This window comes from Grammomys surdaster, unplaced genomic scaffold (genome assembly GCF_004785775.1).
Source record: "Grammomys surdaster isolate TR1022 unplaced genomic scaffold, NIH_TR_1.0 191, whole genome shotgun sequence".
Classification (NCBI taxonomy): domain Eukaryota; kingdom Metazoa; phylum Chordata; class Mammalia; order Rodentia; family Muridae; genus Grammomys; species Grammomys surdaster.
Window position 1 is genome coordinate 6,454,105 of NW_021604636.1, and position 23,560 is coordinate 6,477,664.

The window sequence follows — 23,560 nt, forward strand, 5'->3', positions numbered from 1 at the left end:
TGAAATAATGACTCAAAATACTGATGACAAAAAGTAGCCTCCAGAGTGTCCTGGGGGCTTCTAGGAACAGGATCTATACAGATTCTTGGACTCTGGAAGAAACCCAGTTTGTCCAGAAAGTGACAATCTGAGCTTTTGCATTTATAAACTTCCGATAAAAGGAAACACAAGTAAACAGAAGAAATTCTTACAAATAACCCATTTAAAATAACTAAACAATCAGTGTCACTTTTTAAAGTATATGAGTTTATGATATATAAAGTGGGCCTTCCAAGGGATCCTAATCTAAGCCAATGAAAATACCAGCTAACCTTGAATGTATTCCTTAAACAGAAAGGCATCAGACTGCTGTAGTTGATCCTTTTGATTCTTGTATTTTCTTGGCGATTGTACAAATGAGGACCAGCTTTACTTAAAAAAAAAAAAAAAAGGATCTGAACGTAGCTATGGACAGCCCTGTGAAGTCACCTAAAGGTGCACTCACTGTTTCCCCAGTGTCCTAGCAGAGCTAGAATGTCAAGTCTACTGATCCTGTGAAAGTTTCTTAGGGAAGTTCCTGCTGTTGTCATGCTTGTTGCTTTCACAGCCTGTGAGCACGAGGCCTTATGACAGCTTCTGTGGGAACACAGACCTGGCTTTCCCTCTACTTTTTGGGGTGACGTGGGATACATGGTTTGACTTTGGGAGGCCCAAAGAGTGAAAAGTTAAGCTCAGTTTGTGTTTCTCAACTTTTGATAGCCAAGCTCCCTTTTGCGAGGCGGTGGGAGAATCCCATTTTCTTCCCTCAAAAAGGTTCTCAGGGTTCTCCCTCAGGGATCTCTCAGGAGGAGGCAGTGGGAAGAATGTAAGAGCCAGAGGTGGTGGGAGACTTTAAGGAAGCAGCAGCTCTGGGCAAGGAAGCAGCAGCTCTGGGCACCGACTACTGCATGTGTGAACTCAGACTGTGACAACACATCCAAGACCCACACAGGTTCTAAGGAGACAGAATCCCTGCCAAAAAGGGGAACTGATCCACAGTCCTGCCTCTAACCGGGAAGCTCTTTGCATCTGATCCCTGCTGAGAAGGGGAAATCTGTTTCCTCTGATGCAAGTCCATGCTCTTCACACTCCAGGTGAAGCCTCATGTACTCCATAGTCAGTTCTGTGTCTTGTTTTTGGTATTTTGCCTAATTTATTTTTAAGTTTGTTTTGATTTTTGTTTTGTTGCTTTTGAAAGGTGGAGGGAGGGAGGGAGGGAGGGAGGGAGGGAGGGAGGGAGGGAGGGAGGGAGGGAGGGAGGGCATGAAAGTTGGGTGGGTAGGGAACTGAGGAAGAATTGACAGGAAAAATATGATAAAAATATATTGTCTGAAAAACCTTTATTAAAAATTTAACAAAATCCATTCCAACCTTTTGTTCCCTCCTGTCCTTTGGGATTCCTGTTTTTCCCAGTGGGTGTATTTGTAATATCTGGTGCTCCAGCCCACCATGAGTTAAAGGTTTTATTCTTTGCCGTAGCTTTCTCCACCTTAATGCTGGCACAGGTCTTTCTGATCTGTCCCCACAAACTATGAGCAAAGGCGGAGGCTTGTCAGAACGCCCCAGGGAAGTCACTGAGTCAGATATTATAGTCCACCTGCTCCTGAGTTGTAAGCACTTCAGGTTGAGAAATGTTTGCAGAGCACTGGTTTTGAACCTGGAGGTGGCTGGTAGGAGGGATGTCAGGTGAACTCAGTAAGTCACTGCCAGCATATCTCAATAAAATGATGATGATGATGACAATAATAATAATAATAATAAACAACTAGAAAATATGGTATTACATATGGTAAAGAAATTATCCCACCAAAATTTGTTTCAGTTTAACATGTCTGCATCTCTGTGTGTATACAGGGTGGCGCTCAGACAAGAAGTAAATTTCTAAGGCAGATCCAAAGGGAAAACTTTTTTTAAAAAAATCAAAGTTGTAATTGTAGGCAGTATTAACTAAGAGACGCTACCCACTCTTTAGACTGTTTGGAAGCCCGCACAAGGCTGCACCATCCCTGTCAGTCATGGTCACCCTCTAGTATCATGTGTAAATGGCCAGATCATTCCAGAGAGAAAGAGACAAATACAAACGTTACCCCAGAGCATGGTCACAGGTGCCCACAGTCTGGAGTGCTGGGTTCAGTACACAGAGGTACAAAGAGAGGAAAAGGAAACTTTATGTTTTGAGTTCTGTTAACTAAAAAAGTTCCCTATAGGGGTAATACATAAACCACATGGTCAGAGGACAGACAGTATTTCATGTGGGTTCTTAAATAAGAAGAGTTCAGATATTCTTTACTCGGTTTCCGAAAAGTACGCAGAATCCTTTTCTCTCTGGGGATTAAATTGTGAAACCACAAATAAGATGCACTCGCTCACGGGTGTCCCTCGAGTCTGATATCAGTGAGTGACCTGGACCCTGGAGTTCAGGGTCTTTGGTTTTGTTTTAAAGCGTGCTCCTAAATTTTCTAACTTAGTGCTTGCTCAGTCGTTTTGCAGCGTTTTCTGTAAGTATTGTTTAGCGGGGAGAATTTCAGAATGCGTAATTGCAGTTCTGAGAATTTTGCAACCTCAGCAAGATTTCTTCTTTAAGGAACTCTAAGCAGAGGCACGGCCTGTGCTGTGGATTAACTTTGAAGAATAACCAGGAGCATGGGTGCTTAGTCCTGGACTCCTTCACTCCCCAGGGCGCGGAACGAGTGCGCAGCTGAAATTTCACTTCCCCAGAAGTTTTGTTGGTTTGTTTTTAGCAAAAAAATGAGAGGAAACCTTTGCTCTGTGCCGCTCACAGGCAGAGAATTGGCTCAGTCTGGAAATTCCACATTTGGGGCTCAGGAGGAGGCCAACACTGCACACCTGGGTTCAGAATTCCGCAATGCAGTCCTTACTCTCACACCCGAGTTTAGCAACAGTTTGTTTACCATGTACCAAGAGCTGCTTGTCTGCCGGTGCAGTTTGCTTTGTCTTGAGTTTTTCTCTTAAAGGTGGTTTTGGAGCTGTTGGAAGCGAGCAGAACTGGAAATGTTACTTTTATACATGCCCAAACCCAGGAGCGCCAGGCTGCTGAGGAACACGGAACCCCACTGTGATAGTTGATTTTGTTTGTCAATAATCTTCTCTGTGCCCTCACATTTCAGCTTGTTCCTTTTGGTGGCCTGTTGTGACTTTAGCTTGTATTTGAGGCCATTTCTTCAAGTGGGCACATAGACGCATAGTGCTGGCCCAAGTGTAGGCGGCCATGGTTGCTATGTAGTGTCTGCCACACTTAGCTGTACAGGTTGGAAAGAATGCTGCAGTTGGGGTCTGCCCATCCTCTCTGTCGCTCCATTTGTCTGTCCGCCTGTCTGGCAGCAGCTTGCTGCCTTCTGTCTTTATGTGCTTTAGCAGGGTTGGCAAGGCATATGAGCCAGCTGGAGAATTTTAGAGCAGGAAGAGAGCTTAGAAGCCCACCAGCCTCCCTTGTGAGTTTCCCACAGGAACAACTGAGCTGTGGAAAGATGTATTCATTCTTGTTCTTGTCCGAGGCAGACAGTGAATCTGTCCTTGCTGATTGCCCTACCCAGAAGTCTTTACTGGGGATTTGGGGTGAGGGTGATTAGTTTGATATTCCCCATAAGCAACCCTCTTAATCTAATTGCCATCATACTCTTCCCATGAGACTTGGGGACCTGTGACATCATGGATTCCAACTTGCTTTCTAGGTTCTACCCAAGCCTTTGCAAATCTCCCTTCCCATCATGATCTCCGAGCTTCCTGCATACCGTACAGATTGGGCATTTGCTGTTTAGTCAACTCAATACAGGCCAGGGTTATCTAGGAAACTCCAACTGAAAAAATATCTCATGAAGAAAATAGAGCATGACTGAGTGAATACACAGACCTCGTGGCAGATGTGAGAGGCTGTTTAAACAGAGGAAAGTCCTTAGGGTTCAGACAACTGGATAAACATGGCCTGGTTGCTGGAAAGGGGATGAGAAGAGTGCATAGCACACATCAGTAACCCATGCTTGGAAGCATACATTACCACATGGTTTCGGAAGTCAGGTTCTTTTTGTTTTTGGAGAGCCCAGCCCACAGTGGATGAAGCCACTCCTGGACAGGTAGTCATGAGTTGTGTAAGAAAGCAGGCTGAGAAAGGCAATAAGCAGCAGCATTCTTGTTTCCCTCTATGTCAAGTTTCTGCCCAAACTTCCCTCAGTGGTAGACTGTGCCCTGGGAGTGTAAGGTAGATATATCATTTCTTCCTCCAGGTCGCCTTTGGTGACAGTGTTCATCATGGCGATAGAAAGCTAAACTAGGGCAGATGTGTTCCTGATAGTCTTGCATAATGGTCCTTCCTCTCTTCTGCTAGTTTATCCCACTGCTGTCCAGCATTACTGGTACTTACTATGCAGTGTAGCCTTTTACCTGCCTTCTCTGTCATCCTCTCTTCTCCCTCACCTGCCCTTGGGTGAACTGTGTTTTTAGTGACACATATTATGGCTTACAATGCAGTTGCGGGTGGTTGAGGCTAAGGGCCTACTGGAAAATTTTTCTAAAGATGTATTTATTTTTATTTTATGTAAGTGTTTTGTGTACATGCACACCTAGTGCCCACCAAGGCCAAAAGAGGGTGTCAGATCCCCCAGAATTATAATTACAGACAGTTGTGACCTACCCTTTGGATTCTGGGAACCACCTTGTCCTCTGCAAGAGGAGCAAATATTCTTAACCTTCCAGCCATCTCTCCAGCCCCCATTAGAGAATTTTTATTTTTAGACTTTACTTGAATAGCTAATGTAACATGTGTCCCTCTCCTTTGGCAAGCTTGCATCCACTCCCAAAGTACTCAGTAATCTGTTGCCTGTTTTCATGATCTCAAGGGACTACTACCAGGTTGATTTCCAAACAAGGAACAGCAAGGATAGGAGAACCAGTTTCATCACCTAATTAGCTAAGGGATTGAACACTATAATATCCACCTGTTGAGGAGAATTAATAGCTACTTCCTCACATCCTGGGCACAGGCCAGTGGGACACTATCCAGCAGGTGCTTCAGGTCATCCTGCTTTGATCTATCTGTAAAGACAGCAGCGTCCCTGTCATCTGATTCTTAGCTCTCCAGTTCCGTCTCCTCCACTTTCCTTCACCAGCACTTGATTTCTCAGCCTTCATTCCTGGAAGTCAGCATCCCAAGTGGGATGGAATTGACATGTTTGTGTACACCCATTCCTGTGGGCTAGTTTCATTAACTGGTTGACTTTCTTTTGCATCCAGAATGATGGGAAGATAAACCAGTATGTGACCATTAGCATCCTCTGTGGTGTCGTTACTTAACTCTCTCTCATGAAGGTGTGATAAGCGTACTATTACCCCATGTTCCATAAGGTCTCTCTGCTCTGAGGAGCAGTAGAGGAAAGGGAACTGGTTGGTGTTTGGGTGGCAGTGATGAATGCGTATGTGTGGGGGGACTATAGAAGGGACAGGTTATAACCTTTTTAAATTAGGGTGGGCATTCTGTCATGGTCTGTCGACAGGGTAGTCTTAAAGGAGATTGGAAGTAACTTGGCAGTTATATCCTAGGTTTCCTCTTCCTCTAAAATATACTAGAATTCTTAGGAAGGTTCCTAAGTAAAGACCATTGGAGAGGGGGTGGGCATTCTTTGGCTTATTAATGATAGAAGGGAAATGAGACAGTTCAAAATGCCAAGTCTTGAGCTTTAGTGGGCTTGGCTATCTTACTATCACAATTACATGAGACTAGTTGGTTTTAGTTCACATACAGTTCATTTTACTTTTCCCCTAAAGGTCTTTTAGCTTTGTATCAGTATAGAAGACATACCTGTTGCTGTTTGCAGGAGACAGGATGAAGATGCCAAGGGCAGAAGCTTGTTTACCTTTGGCCTGCTGCTGATCTGTGAGTGAACAGTTCTGAGGGTCTTCATGGCAGGGTAGACATTACTACCTTTGCAAGAAGTGCTCTCTGAGTGCTGACCGCAGGAGTCCCATAATGCTGTGCATTTAGGAAGCCCTCCTGAGTGCAAACAAGAACTTCTGATGTCATCTACTCACGAATTTGTGTGTGTGTGTGTGTGTGTGTGTGTGTCTGTGTGTGTGTGTGTCCGTGTCCATGTGTATAAAAACCTGACACCTAAACATAATTTTTGTAGAGGGCATCTTAATTGAGAAAATGCCATTGAAAGATTGGTCAATAGGCACGTTTGTTGAACATTTTCTCAATTACTGACTGATATGTGAAATCCCAGTCTCCTGTGGGCCGTGCCACCCCAGGGCAGGTGCTCTGGGGTATAAAAGAAAGCAGGCTGAGCAGGTTAGGAGGAGCAAGCCAAGTAAGCAGCATTCCTTTATGGTCTCTGTATCAGTTTCTGCCTCAGGTTCTTGCCCTAGCTTCTGTAGATGATGGACTACAGGTGTAAGATAAAGTAAAGCCTTTCCTGCCCAAGTTGCCTTTGGTCATGGTATTTTTATCACAGCAATAGAAACCCTAACTAAGATACAAATTAAGCTCAGGTAAATATTACCATGAAAACTCTATTACCTTGTTTTCCCTACCCACTGGAGAGACGACAAGGACTGTGTCCTGTTCGTGGAACCTTAGCCAGTGAGAACCTAGAGAAGCCCGAGACAGACATTGGGCTCTTTGGGGCTGACTGGGTACTAACTGTGGCCTGGGGTCCCTAATAGGATTGAATGTGTCTTCACATTGCAAGGCAGTCTGGGGATTTTCCTAGGTAGATGTTGAAGGTCAAGCAGTGACAAGACAGCCTGTTTGAAGTCCCTCATTTTATTTTTTTAAGTAAATTTCTATTCGTGCCATCTATGCACATATTCTGACTGTAAGTGCAGTCACTTGAGATTTATCAAGTTCTGAAGCTGTAGTTAAAGACTCAATCAGTGTTTGGGTTTGTTGTTTGTTTTAATTCTATTTACAAGTGAAGGTTTAGTTCTGCTCTATGTCATTTTAAACATCAAAATTCTGACTGCCTTTTTCAGCGTTACTCCATGGTAGCTTTCAGAAGACATGTGCAGAATTCAGTGTTTTTAATAATTTCAATGAGATCAGCGACTTATTTACTTCCATCAAATTATTTTAACTGATACATTAAATACACAATTTTGCATATTAATGAGGTATGATGATATTCCATAAATTTATTATCCATTGTATAATTTTTAAATCAGGATAAAGTTCTCTCCTCAAAAATTATTTCTTGATGTTGAAAACTTTCAATCTCCTTTCTAACCTCTGAAACATACATATGTTATCAGTACTCATGCTGCTACAGAGTAGACACTGAAGCCCTCCACTCCTATTGAACACTGACTTGGCATTGTTTAATAAACCTTTCCACAACCCACTTCCCTCTACTCTCTATAGTCTATAGTCTTTATTGTGCTCCCAACTTCTGCGAGACTGGCTGTTTTAGATTTTACTTAGGATGAGTATCATTTCTATCTTATTTCTCTTAACATCTAACCTCTAATTCCATCCATGATGTTGTAATGCAATGTCAGTTTTAATGGCTAAATAATATTCCACTGTGTGTATATGTAAGCCTTCTCTTCGCCCACCCATCTCTAGATGGACATTTAGTTTGTTACCGTTTGTCGGTGTTGGTGAACAGTTGGTGATGTAATCAGTAAGTGTAGATGTTGCTCTGACACACTGCTTTCATTTCCTTTAGATATAGTGTGATTATTAGGTTGTGATAGCTCTCTTTTTGTTGTTGTTGTTGTTTTCTTGAATCTTACTATATATAGCCCAGGCTGGTCTCAACATTTTAGTTCTCCTGCCTCAGGCTCCCAAGTGCTGAGATTATAAATGCTAGACTATTACTTTTAACTTTAAAAAGAACCTCCATAATGTTTTTCATTGTGGCTGTCAAAATTCATTCTTTTTGCTGGGCATAGTGGTACAGACCTTCAACCCCTGTGCCTGGGAGGCCCAGTAATTATGAATTTGAGGCCAGCCTGGGGCTATGTAGTGAGACCCTGTTTCCCAAAAACAAAAGATTCATCCATTTATCCTTTCTTGTCAAATGTGGAGTTGAGCCTAAGGCCTTGTGCATGCCAAGTTGTCACCTCTTCTCTCCTCAGAACCCTTTAAGGGAACAATTTATAAAGCAGGATTTATTTAATCCTTCCCTTTTCAAGCTAATGGGGTTTTTACCTCCACTAGTTCTCCGTGTGCTAATTAGACTAATCCAGAGGCACCTTTTGCTCTGCATAACAGCCGTGGTACAAAGAGTCACACTGCAAAATAACAAGAACTTGGTAATTAGGTTGCAAGAGGATGGGCAGAGCAAATGAAGGGAAGCAGTATGGCACATGGAAGGGATGGGAGGTGTTTGGAGGCCACTTAGGGTGTTGAAGGTTCTGACTTTGTTATCTGGCAGATCTCAGTTCAAAATGCAGCCCTGCCCGGACTTACCGTGTGTCATTGCACAGAAGTTAAGTGCTCCTAAGACAGTTTCCTAATCTGTACAATGAGAGTACAGTGCTGTACCTGTTTATTGAGTGAGACAGAAAGCAGAACACGGCACGCACAGCATGCAACACTTAGCAAATTGGCACCTATTAATGCTCAGTACTCAGGCTGTTTAGACCATTATCAGTCCTTTCTGAGTGTTTAGGAGTGAAGTCTCTATTGTTTTTGGATATTTGTTCTTAAACATGTAGGGGTCACATTTTTAAGATCTTTGGGGGACGGCGGGGGAAGGTGTCACTGAACACAGATTCGTGTGAATGTCTACTACTGAGCTGTATTCCCACTTCAGACTTTGTGAATTCTAAAAAGTTAATCTTTGATCTAAAATTTTCTATACCTTCCCCGGCCGCGGCCGCAGCCCCACCCCCCCGTCTGAAATCTTCAGTTCCCTCTCAGGCACCTTTCTCCGTCTTCATCTAATTCTGAGAAGCCTTGCTATTTAGGTAAACTTTAACTTGAACTTTGCATTGTAGAGGAGTCATCATCCTCGCAGTCCTCACTTGAATTTGAGACCCTCTTACCCTTCCTGGAATCTGAACTCTAGAAGGTCCTGTACTGTAATATGCAGCCCAACAGGAAGATCCTGGTTCCCCACCTGCTTCCCTCCATGGGAAACTTTTGTTATTATAAATATGGATGATTGTCAAGCATCATACTTTAAATAGCTTTTAGAAGTACAGATCATGGATCTTCTCCATCGACAATATATAAATAAATAAAATCTACTTTTAATTCTAAGTAGTCCCTGAATTAACCAATAACCCATATGTTTCTTCTAATCAGAACAAGTCCACACCCAACGTGGCCTCATCAGAACCAAATACGGTCAGGGGTCATATGGGCCCAGACTTGGATTGAAATGCAGTGTTTAGAAAATCTGTTGGTCCATGTGCTTGTCCCTGCTGTGTTTGCACAAAGATACCAGGAGCATCCCAAACCATAGCCCTTTTCTACTTTTCCAGTTGTCATTCATGGTGTGACTTATAATTATTGCACCCAAGACTCTGAATTTTAGGCAAATGTTCTACCTCTGACTAGTTTTGCCTAGCCTTTCATCCTGTTGTTCAGTAGCCAGCATCTTCTATCCTGCCGTTGATACCAGTCACCTTGTGCTCTGGGATGGTATCTTGGGCACTGATCATACGACATTTCAGAGAACATGTAGTCTTACCTACTCTGTCTATGGTTACCAGTTCTCTGTCAGTCAGAGGCCTGGGAGATGGGAGCCAATGGGTGTACCTGTCTAGTAAGTACCTCAATTTAACTAAGAGAAGAAGAGAAGATAGATAAATGGAGATACAGAGAGGCTTGAGAGAAGAAAAGCAGAGCTTTGTGTGACATCTCTGGCAGAGCAGGGGACAGGGCCAGGTGAATTTATAGTTAGAAACCAGTGCCTTTAGTTCGTAGAATGTAGACATAGCATGTGAGTTTACTTGGCCCTAAAAGCTATGAATCATGGGTTGGAAGAATGAGATCTCAGGCAGGTTTTAGATTAAGCAATACCAGTATTCCTAGCTCAAGTTCAGCTCTTAGGAAGTAGAATTTCCTCACTCTTTGTTAATTTTTTCCAGATATTCTCCTTCTGAAAGAGTCTCTTTAGATGAAGTAGTATTTGAGTAACAACTTAGCAGGGACCCTGAACAGAGGGAGGTAGGTAAAGGACCAGGAGAAAGAGTTACTGAGTTCCCAGCTTCTTAAGATGTTGTGGAATTAGCATGCCCATTGCAGAAACTAGGCACAGATCATGTTGTCTATGGTGGGCATCTGAAATTCCTGGCAAGATAAATGAGAGTTGTATATTTCAACTGTTCACATTTTCTGCTATGGAGTTTAATTTTTCTTTCATATGCCTTACATTTTTGTCTGTATTAGTAAATGCCTGACATCAATATTTGAAATCTCTGTTGAGTGTCTAGCAAGTATTTAGGTTTTTATATGTTTAAACTGTTGTGTAAGTGCTATTCTTGGCTTAATATGTTTATTACTTAGAAAATATGAAGGAGAATCCTCCCTGTGCCTGCTGCACATTGGCTATGAGGACACTTTGGGTCCTCCTCACTGTCATTGGGCTGAGCCCTTTAACTTCCTCAAAAGTCTTGTGTGGGGCCTAGGGTCAGAGAGCTGTGGTGTTCATCCACCAGCTAGCTCACAGAGCAGTATCTGGTGTGTATACTTCAGACACTCTTCCTAGGTGGCTGCTGACTGGAGAGCCAAGCCTGAGAAAGCTCTAGCTGCAGGCTTTACAAGATGCCCTCTTGGGAAGGTTTCCAACTGCCACAGCATTCTCACAGGGGTTAAATTTCACAAGGTCAGCCAGAGTGAAGCAGCGTGCAGTGAATCTCATCCAGATGTCTCCATGAAGCCACAGACCTAGCTTAGAAGTTTGAGGCTCTGGGGGAAGCTCTAACTTTTTTACGTTTTAAAAGTAATCTCCTTTTAAAGAGTACTCTAAATAATCAGCTACTTTCAATCAAATATTCTTCAGACTCTGAAGGCTTTTCAAAAGCCTAGTGATTTCTAAATTACTGTATATTAGGATGACAGTATCATGTGACCTCATGCAAGTTAATTTTGAGTCTCAGGAAATGTTTTCCTTAAAATGTGTGAATAAATTGATTATCCATAAATTCATCCACATTTTCAGATATTGCTGAGTAAAATTCTATTATGTAATATTGAGAGTTTTTTGGGGTTTTTTTTTTTTTGTTTTGTTGGTTTGTCTTAAAATAAATAGATTTTTTTCACCTGTAAGTTAGATTTTACATCAGAATAGCTCAGGATAATCCATGTTTAATTTTGCTGTCTTTATTTTTATTTGTTAGCTTGCATAGCCTCTCAGTGATGTTTGATCCCTTACTTCAGCTCTGACACTCTCTGGTGTTTGTTTTGCAGCAGTCTCTGGTCCCAGCGCACCCCATGGCCCCACCCAGTCCTAGCACCACCAGCAGTAATAACAACAGTAGCAGCAGTAGCAACTCAGGATGGGATCAGCTGAGCAAGACAAACCTCTACATCCGAGGCCTGCCCCCCAACACCACGGATCAAGACCTGGTGAAGCTCTGCCAACCGTGAGTATAGTTGCTCTGAGAGCCTTAGCTGCTGAGACTTCCTTGGTCATAGCCATAGAGGATGTAGCTTGTGTTGAAGGAGAGGAGCATAAGCTAAACATACATGAAAATACATGAGACCCTACATGTGCAACTCTTAGTAACTTTCTTGGTATTCGCAGATGCTACCAGAATGCCTACATACAAATGAAATTTACATTTCCTTGATTTGTTATTTGAGAAATAAAATATGAATTTAAGAAAAATTGATGGCTAGATTCTTTTTAAGAGTACTCATCTTTCATAGAAGCCTGCAAGGAGCCAGTCAGTCCCGTAGGAGAAACCAGCTGATGTTATTGGTCAGAAACGTAATTATCAAGCTAAGCTCATCTTGAGTGTGTATAAATTCTTGGTTCCTGCTGGGATGGTGTCCCTCTGGTTTCATGAGCACCAGGAGCTCCGTGGTGCAGATCACTCGCTCTTTTCTCATTGGAAATAAGACCACCTGCACTTCCTGCATCTTAAGAGAAGGATGCGTGTGCATCAGGTCTCATAGTAAATTTGCATTTCATACTAATGTTGATGAATAGAATATAAATGTGTTATTCCCTTGCAATTACATTATGTCAGCTAAGTAACGGAGTTCTAATTTAAACTAAGGAGCCAGAACTACCTTTGAGAGCAAAGATCATTGTGGGAAGAGTAGAAACATCAAATCACATCGAGCAGGAAATGCTTACACATAACAGCACTTTGTATTTATCCTAGGACAGTAATGGTCTTTTATAAAAAGAAATTTTGCATAACCGCATTGAGCCTTCTGCTAGAGAATGTTACCTCTTCCCTTCAAAATGACTTGCCTGACAGCATCTCATTTCTCTTGCTCTGGGTAAAGCTCAGATTCATTACTCATTTTTTTTTTTTAAGGAAAAAAATATATTGAAGACTGAGGAGCAGTATTTCTAAACTGGGGCTAAAGCTAACATCTGGCCTTGGTTTGCTTTGTTTTGAGAAGCAGGATGGGGCAGTGGGTGCTGTTCCTCCAGGCTCTCTTGGGCTGTGTAAAAGGCCATCCCCATCCCACTAAGCTTCTCATGCCTTTTCTTTATCGCCCTCTCTGCCCAGTCCTCCTGGACTCTGGGACAGTGAAATTATGTCCCCACTAGAGTCTGATCTGCAAGGAAGTCCAGCTCTTGGACGGTTATCAGCTCTGGCTGGAGACAATGGGAACTCTGCCAGGCTTACCTGCTCTGCTGCAGCCATTAAGACCACGACAAAGTCTTTGCTATCTTGTCTGCTACTGGCCTTTCATTGGCGTCTTCTGATGCTTCTGCAGCAGAATGCCGGGTAGACTGAGTGCCATAGAGTCTAAGGAGCTAAAAATAAGCTGTAGGAACAAGGGGGTGAAGCAAATTCTCGCAGTCTTGAGGTATAAGAGGAGAGGATTTCAGGAGACTGTTCCTCAGCTGGTTTTACATAAGGGTTGATGTCAAGGAGACAGGAACCATAACTAGTAGATCCATGCCATGCTTTATAAACAGGAAAAGTGCTTGAAAAATAGGGCCAGTGTGTGTGGGCTTTTTTTTTTTAAGTGAACCAAATCATTTTCTAAAAATAATAGAAGAATGCAGTATCATTTTTCCTAGACCATGAATTCTACTTTGGTTTTTAGTCTCTTTGGTGTGTGTAGGTTTTCTTAACGTGTGTAACCATTACTCTCTTCACTGTTACTGTTGGTAGCAGCGGCCATCCTCACCCTGTCTTGTCGTTTACAAATGAAGGCTCTTGTAACATCCTGGGTTGGGTATTAAATGCTGGTGATAGTTCTGGTGGCTTTATCTATGGAGGCAAGTCACAGCCCCGCTAAGAGATGCTGTCCCACGACCCGTAGTAAGCTTCGTTTGACTTCACACAGGAATTGAGTAAAGGGGCGTTTGTGCTCTGATTTGTTTCTCATAAAGAATAAGTAATTGGTGACTCGGAAGTGATGTGAACTTTAGGGAAGTGACTTACTCTAGGACCTGGGAAGTCCTTGGAGCGTAGACAACAGAGCAGGAAGGGTAGATCGACCCATACCTCTGAAAAGGGGAACAGCATCTTAGAAGTACAAACTTAACACTGATTGTAAGATGACCTCGGGTGGGGAGGTGGCAACAGTTTGAAGTAAACGATTTGGTTCTTCTGAAGCTTGGATCTGCTCTAGTTGTCCGAGAAATGGAAACGGATGCCAAGAATATTTGTTCCATACAAAATGTGCATGGAGCTTAAAAGCAAGGATGATGGAAGATTTTACGTACTGGAGAGGAAAGAGGAAGGCTTTTGTCTGTTCGTTTATGCTTTTTGAAGTATAACATGAGAAGGTTTGAAGGTTAGGAAAAATGACAGTGAGAACATTGGGAGTTGTGATGTTAACAGTTATGGCAATAAATGTCAGCCTCCCAACTCCAGAGATCATGACCCCAGGTGATGGAGACCACCATTGTCAGAAAGAAAGGGTTAGATGGGAAGGCAGCGAGTTTAGGGAACTGAAGCAAGGAGGGCCTGCTTGGGCACGGTGGTCATGGTCAGGTGATGCCGACTGTGAGTAGATTACATTTACAGGCGTACTTTAGGAAAGATACCAGCAAGCTGTAGGTAACCTCTAAATTCTAAAGTGTGGGTGGAAATACAGGAAGCTTTTAACTGTCTCAGGCAGTGGTAGATTTTCTACATTTCTACAAGCCAATCTACTCAAAAACACGACATCAGTGTGGAGACACAGCATGTTTAGGAGATAAAGTGGTCCAGGTAGCATAAAGGACCACTCTGGTACACTGGGGCCACATAACAGTATTAATACTCCCCATTTTCTCAAACCAAACCAATCGGATATGTTTGAGTGTATAAATAAGTATAAATACACACATACACACACACAGACCAGAAATCAATAAAGTAGTTCTTTCCTTCCTAGTTCTGAGCTGAATTCATAAAATGCCAAGGGCTCTCCTTGCTTCTGCGTCTTGCCTCCTCACCGTTTGGGTTGTCAGCTGCTGCCACCCGGCCCTTCTCTTCTGGGTCATGTTGCCACTATTGCCCCACTCTCCTATTTAAGGTTTAAGTCTTGGCCCCTTCATTCTGTGCGCCTGGCTGTTACTCTCGTAGGACAGTACTCCACTCTCCCACTTACCACACGTTTTTCATTCCAGTTTCTTATTTGAGCCCCTGGTTCACTGTGACCTGTCCAATTGATTTGCTCCAGTGCAAAGCTTTGGCGCTATTCCTGATGACCTCCCATTGTCCCTTGCTCTTCAAGTAGGTCCTTCCTTCTCACTGGGTAACATTGGTCATTTCCTTCCTTGCTCCCTGTGGTGTGACCGGGAAAGAACATTTCCCGATTCCCATCTCACCTAAAATATCTCATCACTCCCCGCCCCACCCCACCCCCAATTCTATGAGGCCATGGCCAAGGCTGCCTGTCTCCTTTATGCTTGGACCGTGCGAACAGTGCTGCACTTTCTTTATTATGGCTCACTGCTCATGGTCGGTATTTTACTCCTGTGCCATCCTGCTGTCTTACGTGCCTGTTATTTAACAGCATGTCTCAATGCTAAGTGTCATATCTCTGCAGATTTCTCACCTAGCTTATAAAAGCAGTGATAGTCAGGGCTGCAAGCTTTAGAAACCCCGATGCCGTCTACTCCTACAGGGCTAGGCAAATATCTGGTGTTTCAGTCCATAGCCTGCAAAGTAGGTCAAATAGTGCTTTCAGTACAAGGTTGTTACTGAAACAAATGAAGTCCAGGTTATATATCCTCTATTAGTGTGCTTGGAGCAAGAAGTATTTTATGTTTCAGGCTTTCGAAATATTTTTATGTGTACAATGAGATACCTTGAGGAAGAGATCCAAGTCTACACACAAAATTTAGTTATGTTTTCTATAAACATGTAACTTCATATATTTTCAGTGTGCCTGCATTTTGGCTATGACCTACCACATACAGTTAGATGTGGGATTTTCTACTGTGGTATCACATCAGTGTTTTAGATTTTGGCCCACGTCATAGTTTGCATTCTTTGGAGTAGCCAAAGAACTTGTAACAGGAAGACTGGTGATCCAGTCCCTGGAATACCAAGCAAATATTAATCCTCCTTTTTGTCCGAATCCTGTTAGAGAAAGATTTAATTATATGTAATTTTACATTAAGAAATAAAAAAACAAAAAAGAACCCCACCAGATCCTAATTTTGAAAGCTGTAGAAGCCAAGGAAGGAGTTTGTATAAACACACCCTAAGCCTCCTGTTCCTTCAGGCTTTTGTTGGGGTACGTGTAGAAGGCTGGTTTCAGGGTCATGCAACCCTCCTCATTCCTTCCTGGTTATTAATTTCACCATGGCATGAGAAATTTTCCATTTTTGTCCAGACTCAGATTTCTAAGACTTACAAACTGTATTTGAAGTAGGGTATATGGTTTTCCTTGTAAGCCCAGCATTTGGGAGGTAAAAGTATACATCCGTACCCGGGTTCAAGGTCCACCTGGACTAGAGCAAGATTGTCTCAAGCCAAGTAAACAAATAAATACAAACAGTGTGTGTGTGCACAGTTTGTTCCATAGAGCATCCTGACTTCCTGTAGGAACCCAGGCCAGCTGGCTGAGAGGTTGCTGCAGCTCTGATGTCCATTGCAAGGTCCAGGGAACTCGCTGTCTGCAGGAGCTATTTGAACTGAAGGACATTCTCTAGATTTTCAGACCTGTTCCTACCCTGCCATCCACCTCTTTCCTTTGTTTGATAGCACTTTAGTTTGTTTCAAATGTAGTAAAACAGCATGTTTTACCTAAGCGTGGAACTGTATCTATCTTCTGTTATGCCAGACTGTTACTAATTAGAAGGGCAGTCCTTGAAATATAGCCACTTAGACTGATCTTAATCCCCATTGTGTTTTGATTTCCTCTCTCTTTGTTTCCTGTTCTATGCAAGTTTTCCTGGTTATTTTGAATACATGACAGTTCTTTGAAAGTGAATTAGAAAGGCAAGACAGGCCAACAGAAGTAGACAGAAACAGCCAGCCATCACATGCGAAAGAAGAGTTAAGGAAAGTTTTTCTTTCCTATGGTGCTTTGTGAGAAAACCTGAAGATGCTCGGGTTAACATGGTGTGAGGGCATGGAGTACCTTCCAGGAATGAGATGACATTTGGGCCTCAGATGACACAGAGCATGACAGGAAGGATAACTGCTGGTGCCCTTCAGGCTCCAAGAAGGTGTCCCAGAGGTAAGAGAATGCTGGCTGCTTAAAATACACAGAGGAAGAAGGACATGAAGGTTTATTGGTGCACAGCTGGGTGTCCTGCAGTTTTTGTTAGTTACCCAGAGCTCCTGGTATGTGGAGGAAAGGGAGGAGGCACTGGTGGGAACATATATCTATACCTTGGACCAGAAGCTAAAAGGTTTGGAGTTGATGCTTCATGGAGGACTTAGTTCTTGTTGGAGGGAAGGAAAAGCATAATTCCTCCATTTTTCCCTTTCTACCATCATGGATCCAACAGAGCACAGGAGGGAGGGTTGCTTAGAGGAGTATAAGAGGATGTGGCCTCTGAAAGCCATGGAAGGGATTCCAGGGGCTATGGTGTAAGACAGTAAGGAGAATGACAGGGTATGTCTTACCAGTGGGAACACTGAGATTTTAAACCTGAATTCAAATGACTGTTAGAGCTTAGTGCTGGGTACAGGAAAGCTTGAGACATGCTGAGAGATCACAGAAAGGTACCAGCTTTTGAGGGCTCCCTCCTGGAATCCAAGCTCCAGCACCTCATGGTGTTCCCATGGTGACCATGCTTTTCCCATGGGACCAACAAATAAGGCCTATAAAACCCAAGTGTTCTGAAACCACTGGTTTGTCAGGCACTGATTTCTAAAAAGTCACTGAGAAAAGGCATTTACCACAAGCCTGATTACCAGAGTTTGATCCCTGGAATCCACATGGTGGTAGAAAAGCACCTACTCCTGAAAGTTGTTGTCTGACCTCCATCCATGTGTGCTCATGTGTACGCACATATCGTTGCACATGTGCATGCAGGTGTGCATATATACACACATAAATGGAACTTAAAAAACTTTTTAAAAAACGTTTAGATGCAGAAGGTTTTAAGTTCTCAACCTGTGGGTTGCAGCCCCTCAAGGGGGAAATGGGGATCACCTAAGATAATTTGAAAACACAGATATTATAATCCATAACATAATTCAAAACAGTGGCAAAATTACAATTATGAAGTAGCAACAAAAGTGATTTTATGATTAGGGGGTGTGATGGTTTGTGGTAGCCCAGGGGAATGGTACCATTAGGAGGGGTAGCCTTGTTGGAGTAGGTGTTTCATTGTGGACGTGGGCTTTGAGACCCTCATCCTAGCTGCCTGGAAACCAGTCTTCTGCTAGCAGCCTTCAGATGAAGATGTAGAACATTCAGCTCCTCCTGTACTATGCCTGCCTGGACACTGCCATGCTCCCACCCTTATGATAATGGACTGAACCTCTGAACTTTTAAGCCATCCCCAATTAAATGTTGTCCTTTATAAGTCTTGCCTTGGTCGCGGTGTCTGTTCACAGCAGTAAAACCCTAACTTAGATAGTGGCAGGGGGGTGGTCACTAAACCGTGACCTATATTAAAGAGTTGAAGCATTAGGAAAGTTGAGAACCACTGGTCTAAAGACAAAGGAAGCTATTGAGACAAAACAACAACCTGGTGTGGTCATCATACTCTCTGTCTGTATCTCCATGTTCTCTAACTAGAGAATTTCTTAAACTATCTCCTCTGGGACATTTCCCCTCTATTCTCAGAATAAGTGGCTCTTGCTTTATTCCAGAATGAGTAGGTGCGTCAGTCACTGCTTTGTAGCGTTATTAATCAAAACAAATGGCCCTCTTGTCACCATTCATGTCTCAGGGTTTTCAGACTTACATGTTACAAGTCTCTACTGAAAGACAAAATTGGCTTTTTATTTCTTAGATGTCTTTAAGGGGAAGGGAATAAAAGAAACCGAAAATATTAGGAAAATAGTCTTTAGCCTCACAAGAGGTTTATGTAGAAGATTTCCAATAAAAGAAAGAAAAGAAGGAAAAAAGAATGTAAATCACAATGGTTTCTGGCACTGTGCTCATTAGTGTGATAGAAAAGCACATAATACATAACACCGTGGGGCTCTGCCAAGGTACCCAAGCATCTTCCCTGCTGTTTTGACTTTATCTCATCATTTTATGAAGAAATGCCAATGGAACAAGCCAGAATGTTAGTTAGGATTGTAATTTAACTCTGTCTTCGTGGCCAGGACTTCTGTGAGATTCCCAGTAGCTGAAGAGCTGAGCAAATGTCATAATTTGAGCCTAGGAAAAATAGATAATCTTCATAATTTTTTTTCCTAGTCAAAGCACAGTTAAGAACTTAGACACAATATTGTGCTTCATTGACTCTTCCCCCATTCATGTCTTGGGTCAGCTGTCTTCTTAATCACATCAGATGGATCTTTGCTGTGGAAGAATTCTGGAAATGTTAAGAAACACTTATAGAGCATATATCTAAAGACTTTCGGAATTCACAAAAATAGCTGTAGTATTGGGGGAAAAAAAGATCCCAGGAAATACAAAGGTATGTTTCCCAGTAGAAAACCATCTCACTTCGACTGTGCCTTTGATTTTATAATTAGAACTGTTTGTTTTTAGGATATAGGCAATTCTCTAATGTTAACACACTATTTAATCTTTGTTGCCTTGTACAAACACAGATGAAAACCGTACTGAAATGTGGGTCCTGAGTAATGGGCCTGGGCATCTTCGAGCTACACGACTTGCCTTCTTCTGCTAAGACACCTTGCACGTTAAGTACTTGTTGCAGCACAACTTAGAAATAGTGGTAGCCCGTAGACTTTCTACATCTTCTCGAGTAGCTGAAGCCTCAAATACCACTTTCTTGTGTACTTAGGTACGTGCTCTTCTTTTTTCCAGTTGGCTCTGGTGGTAAGGTAGGGTGTGGCACTTCCTAGGATAATACAGAGCCATCTTCCCCTGTCATGTCCAAACTGGATATGCAGGTGGAACTACAACTGTAGCATCAGCCTTGGCAGAACTTACCTGGGAAGCCCTGAACAAGATGATTGTAACCACAAAGATGTGAAAACTCAAGTCTGTCCTCCGTGAGCATAGGCAGAATTTTCTGTACATCTCTTCCTGGTTTATGTATGTGAACCTTGAATTTTCGTAGCAGCACTTTGGAGGTGTTTAGGCATTATATAAAGGTAAATGTATTGTCATCTGGAAAGGTTTTAAAATCTTTATTTGGCAGTTACGATGGGTTTTATTTAGAGTTTCCTTATGAGTTGCTGTGAGTTGCAGAGATTTGCGATCCTTCCCTTGACCCTTTCCCCTTTCTACTTCATGTAAACACAGGAGGGTGAGAGGGATAAGGTGTGGTTGTGTTCTCTAGGTGCAGAGCTACAGCATTAGGAGCTGATACAATACACATGGGGTGACTCGTATCAACAGTATGGTGTATTTAAGATACACATTCTCAAATATTCATTTGGTCATTCCTGCTACAAAGGCATGACGGATACTTAAGGTGCAGGATATGCTAACTACCCTCAGTAGATCATTTTATAATGTAAAGACACCAAAACATCACATAGCACTTGGCAAACATGCTGAATTATTATGTGTCAATCAAAATTAAACTCGAGGAAACATATGTGGAAAATTCATGTGTTATATATACATGCCTAAATGATCCTAGCTGCCAAGGTTTATCTAATTCTTGCTAATTGGTGTTTGGTATGCAAAATGACTTATTTAATCCTTAGAGCATTTCTTCATTCAGTAATGCTGCCTGCATTTTAGGATGAAGTTGAGGAGGCCTCTTTCTTATTGATCAGTATCAGACAGCTAATATGGTTGAGCCAGGACTTGGACTCAGACTAGACTGACTCCAAAGCCCATTCTCTAAAGGGCTGTGTCTGAAGACACTCGTGATCTGCCTGTTCCCATCCATGCCATTGTTTTTCCATTTGCCACAAACTATGGAGACTCAATACTGAAGGCCCCTAAACAACCATGATAGGTATAGCAAGACTTAAAACAAACAAACAAACAAACAAACACCAGGCCTTAAGTCCACTTAAACAGCCAGTAGAACCAAAAGCTCGAAGCGAAGGTCTGTCTGAGAATAGAGACAGAATCTATCTTTCCTGACATCTAGTAGTAATCCCCTTGTGCATAGCTAGTCACCGAAACACAGCTCATGGTTAGCTAATGTGCAACACCCTGAGGTTACGCAGCACAGAGAAGGCACGTCATTTACTTGATGCCTGGGAGAGTCAGATTAAAAAGAAACATTCTTTTAGGGATATTGTCTGACAAATCCTGACACTGCCTTAGAAAATAATGGACTTTGTAGGAACATTATAATTTTCCTGTGAATGACTAATATGTTTGATTAAAACAGATCAAGTCCCTCTTTAGCAGAGGTAAGGGATAAGTTAGATACAAAGCAAATAACTTAGCAAATATCCATAGCATTATGCTGGTGATTTTGCTGGAACATCACTAAGACCCATAAGCCTGTCTTCTGGGGTGGGGTGGGGGTCTGAATGCTGTAGAACGGAACGCAGATCTACAAGCTGCTACCAGAATCTCATATGATAGAAGTTACCAAAAATAAATAAATAAAGTTAGCCTTTGTGTGAGCCTTCAGACTGCACAGGTCCAGGCCTGAAGAGATACCTCCTTATCTGGCTGCTGTCTTGTATTTGTTGGGGAGCAGGGAACATGTGGTGGGTGGTCCTGAACCCTGGAGTAAATCTTCACAGAGAAGGGAGATTATACAAGTCCCCTCAGGACTTGCCTGTGACCTAATGTGGAATAGAGGGTGTATCCAAGAAGGAACATGACTGAAAGATGACTGTAAGGTTCCAGGCTAAAAACAGGGAGTTTGCTATCATTACAGATATGGGATCAAGGGGAAACACTTATTTTTATTGTTGCTGAAATGCTTGCCCACTCCTGGGGGAAACTTTTGAACTTGGAGACCTGTCTGCTTTATGAGTTTGTGTGCTTACTTGTATGTGGCCACTAAATGGAAGGAATTCAGCCACCAATCCCACATGAGTGAATCTTCAGCACAGGGAAGAGACTAGTAATTAAACGTGATGGTTGTCATTTGGAGTAAGTGACCTGTTTATGAACTGTTCACTGACTACCTGGTATATTGGAAATTTTACCTGAGAGTCCAGTAATGATAAATGTATTTTTCTTCAGAAAGCAGTCTTAAAATTTTATAGTAGAGCCAGACCTGGTAGTGCATGCCCACAATCCCAGGATTTAGGAGGCTGCCTCAGGAGAACTGGAACAAGTTTGAGGCTAGCCTGGGTTACATAGCAAATACACCACCAAGCCTGGCCTACACGCAAAACCTGGCTCAAAAACAACCAACAAAAACTCCAAACCAAAATGTCATCGTAGAGGTTCAAGGGATTAACTCGTTGAAAGTTGTTTTCTGAGTAACAAATGCCTGTCAGATTCCTTGACTAGGATCATTCAGCTTCAAACTAGAGACTTTTGAGAGAAGAATTTTAAGAGTCAAAGAACCTGGTCAGAGAGAGAAGTGGAGATGCAGTTCCATAAACGGGGTACCTAGAGCCCACAGGGACACAGACAGTTCTGGCCATGCGTGTGGTTCTGCCAGGCCTGTGGGTTCTCTCCTCTTGGTTGCTTGCTCCCTCACTCACCTTGGCCTAAACTTTAAAGCAGCATCTTTTAAAATTTCTCTTTATGACGTAGCATAAGCCCATCTCTCTTAGAACGTGTTATGTACCTCTACATGGAGGGGACCACTTGTCAGAACATCACTGTTTACACTCGCACTTTTAGATCTCCAGAATTACAAAGAAGACTTTGTTGTGGCACAAGAGCTGTTTCTTTGAAGTTGATAGGAGATGCAGTCATTTCTGGTTCTGGAAGCAGATGAAGCCTGTTAAAATATTGGCACATAAAGGCTTTCTCCAACATGTTTCATGATCACCTCCAAATTTAGGCCACAAATGATGACGTCGTCACTGCCCCTTCATATAAGGCAAACTGTATGTTAGGGTCTTAAGCCCCTGCAGACTGTGGTATCCAAGCAGGCGTGCTGGGGATCAGGGATTCACTAGGGAGGACTATATTTAAGACTTTCCCCATACCATTCTTTTATTCATTAGCTTTAATTGATGTTTGATATTACACAATTAACTGTTAAAATACATACTAGTTAATGTTGGCTCAGGTTTTTGACGCTAAAGAATTTGCACTTTGATGTAAAAATTTATTGAGCTCACACCTCTTCTAGATTCAAGAACTTTGTACCTCCTAGTCATACTGCTGTGGTAAAAAAGTGTTTGCTCTGTCTGTCCCTTGATTGAATTATGAAACACCCTCCTGGTGGCTTCTGTATTTGACATGCCCCCCTTCAACCCTTTAAAGAAAGGACAAGAAAGGAGTTCTTGGGAGTTTGAAGCTTTGCATGCCCAGACTCTGTCCTTGAGCTTCTGAGTCAGTGTAGAGAGGGGCAGTGATACGTGACCATGCCCCTTGCTTGAGCAGATTGTTCAATTCCATGTGCCCAGGGCTCCTCCCTGTAAAGCCAGAATGATATCAGTGTCTGCAGCATACCATTTGTACTGGCTGGTTTCATGTGTCAACTTGACACAAGCTGGAGTTATCACAGAGAAAGGAGCCTCTCATGAGGAAATGCCTCCATGAGATCCAGCTGTAAAGCATTTTCTCAATTACTGATGAAGGATGGAGGGCCTGTTGTGGGTAGTGCCATCCCTGGGCTGGTAGTCTTGGGTTCTATAAGAAAGCAAGCTGAGCAAGCCAGGGGAAGCAATCCAGTAAGCAGCACTCCTCCATGGCCTCTGTATTAACTCCTGTCTCCAAGTTTATGTCCTGTGTGAGTTCCTTTAGTTATGAACAGCAGTGTGGAAGTGTAAGCTGAATAAACCCTTTCTTCCCCAA

General features: G+C 42.6%; 1 protein-coding gene across 8 annotated transcripts in view; it reads left to right on the plus strand.

The window, feature by feature from the left end:
• Rbms1 (RNA binding motif single stranded interacting protein 1) overlaps nucleotides 1-23,560 on the plus strand; it is a 205,827-nt gene that overhangs the window by 104,945 nt on the left and 77,322 nt on the right. For 5 of the 8 annotated variants that reach the window (XM_028769206.1, XM_028769202.1, XM_028769207.1 and 2 more), the window contains one exon: nucleotides 11,390-11,565. In XM_028769206.1, coding sequence (XP_028625039.1) covers nucleotides 11,390-11,565 — 176 coding nt within the window. The remainder of the gene's footprint in view (nucleotides 1-11,389; nucleotides 11,566-23,560) is intronic. The other 3 variants (XM_028769203.1, XM_028769209.1, XM_028769205.1) reach the window with 1 other exon arrangement.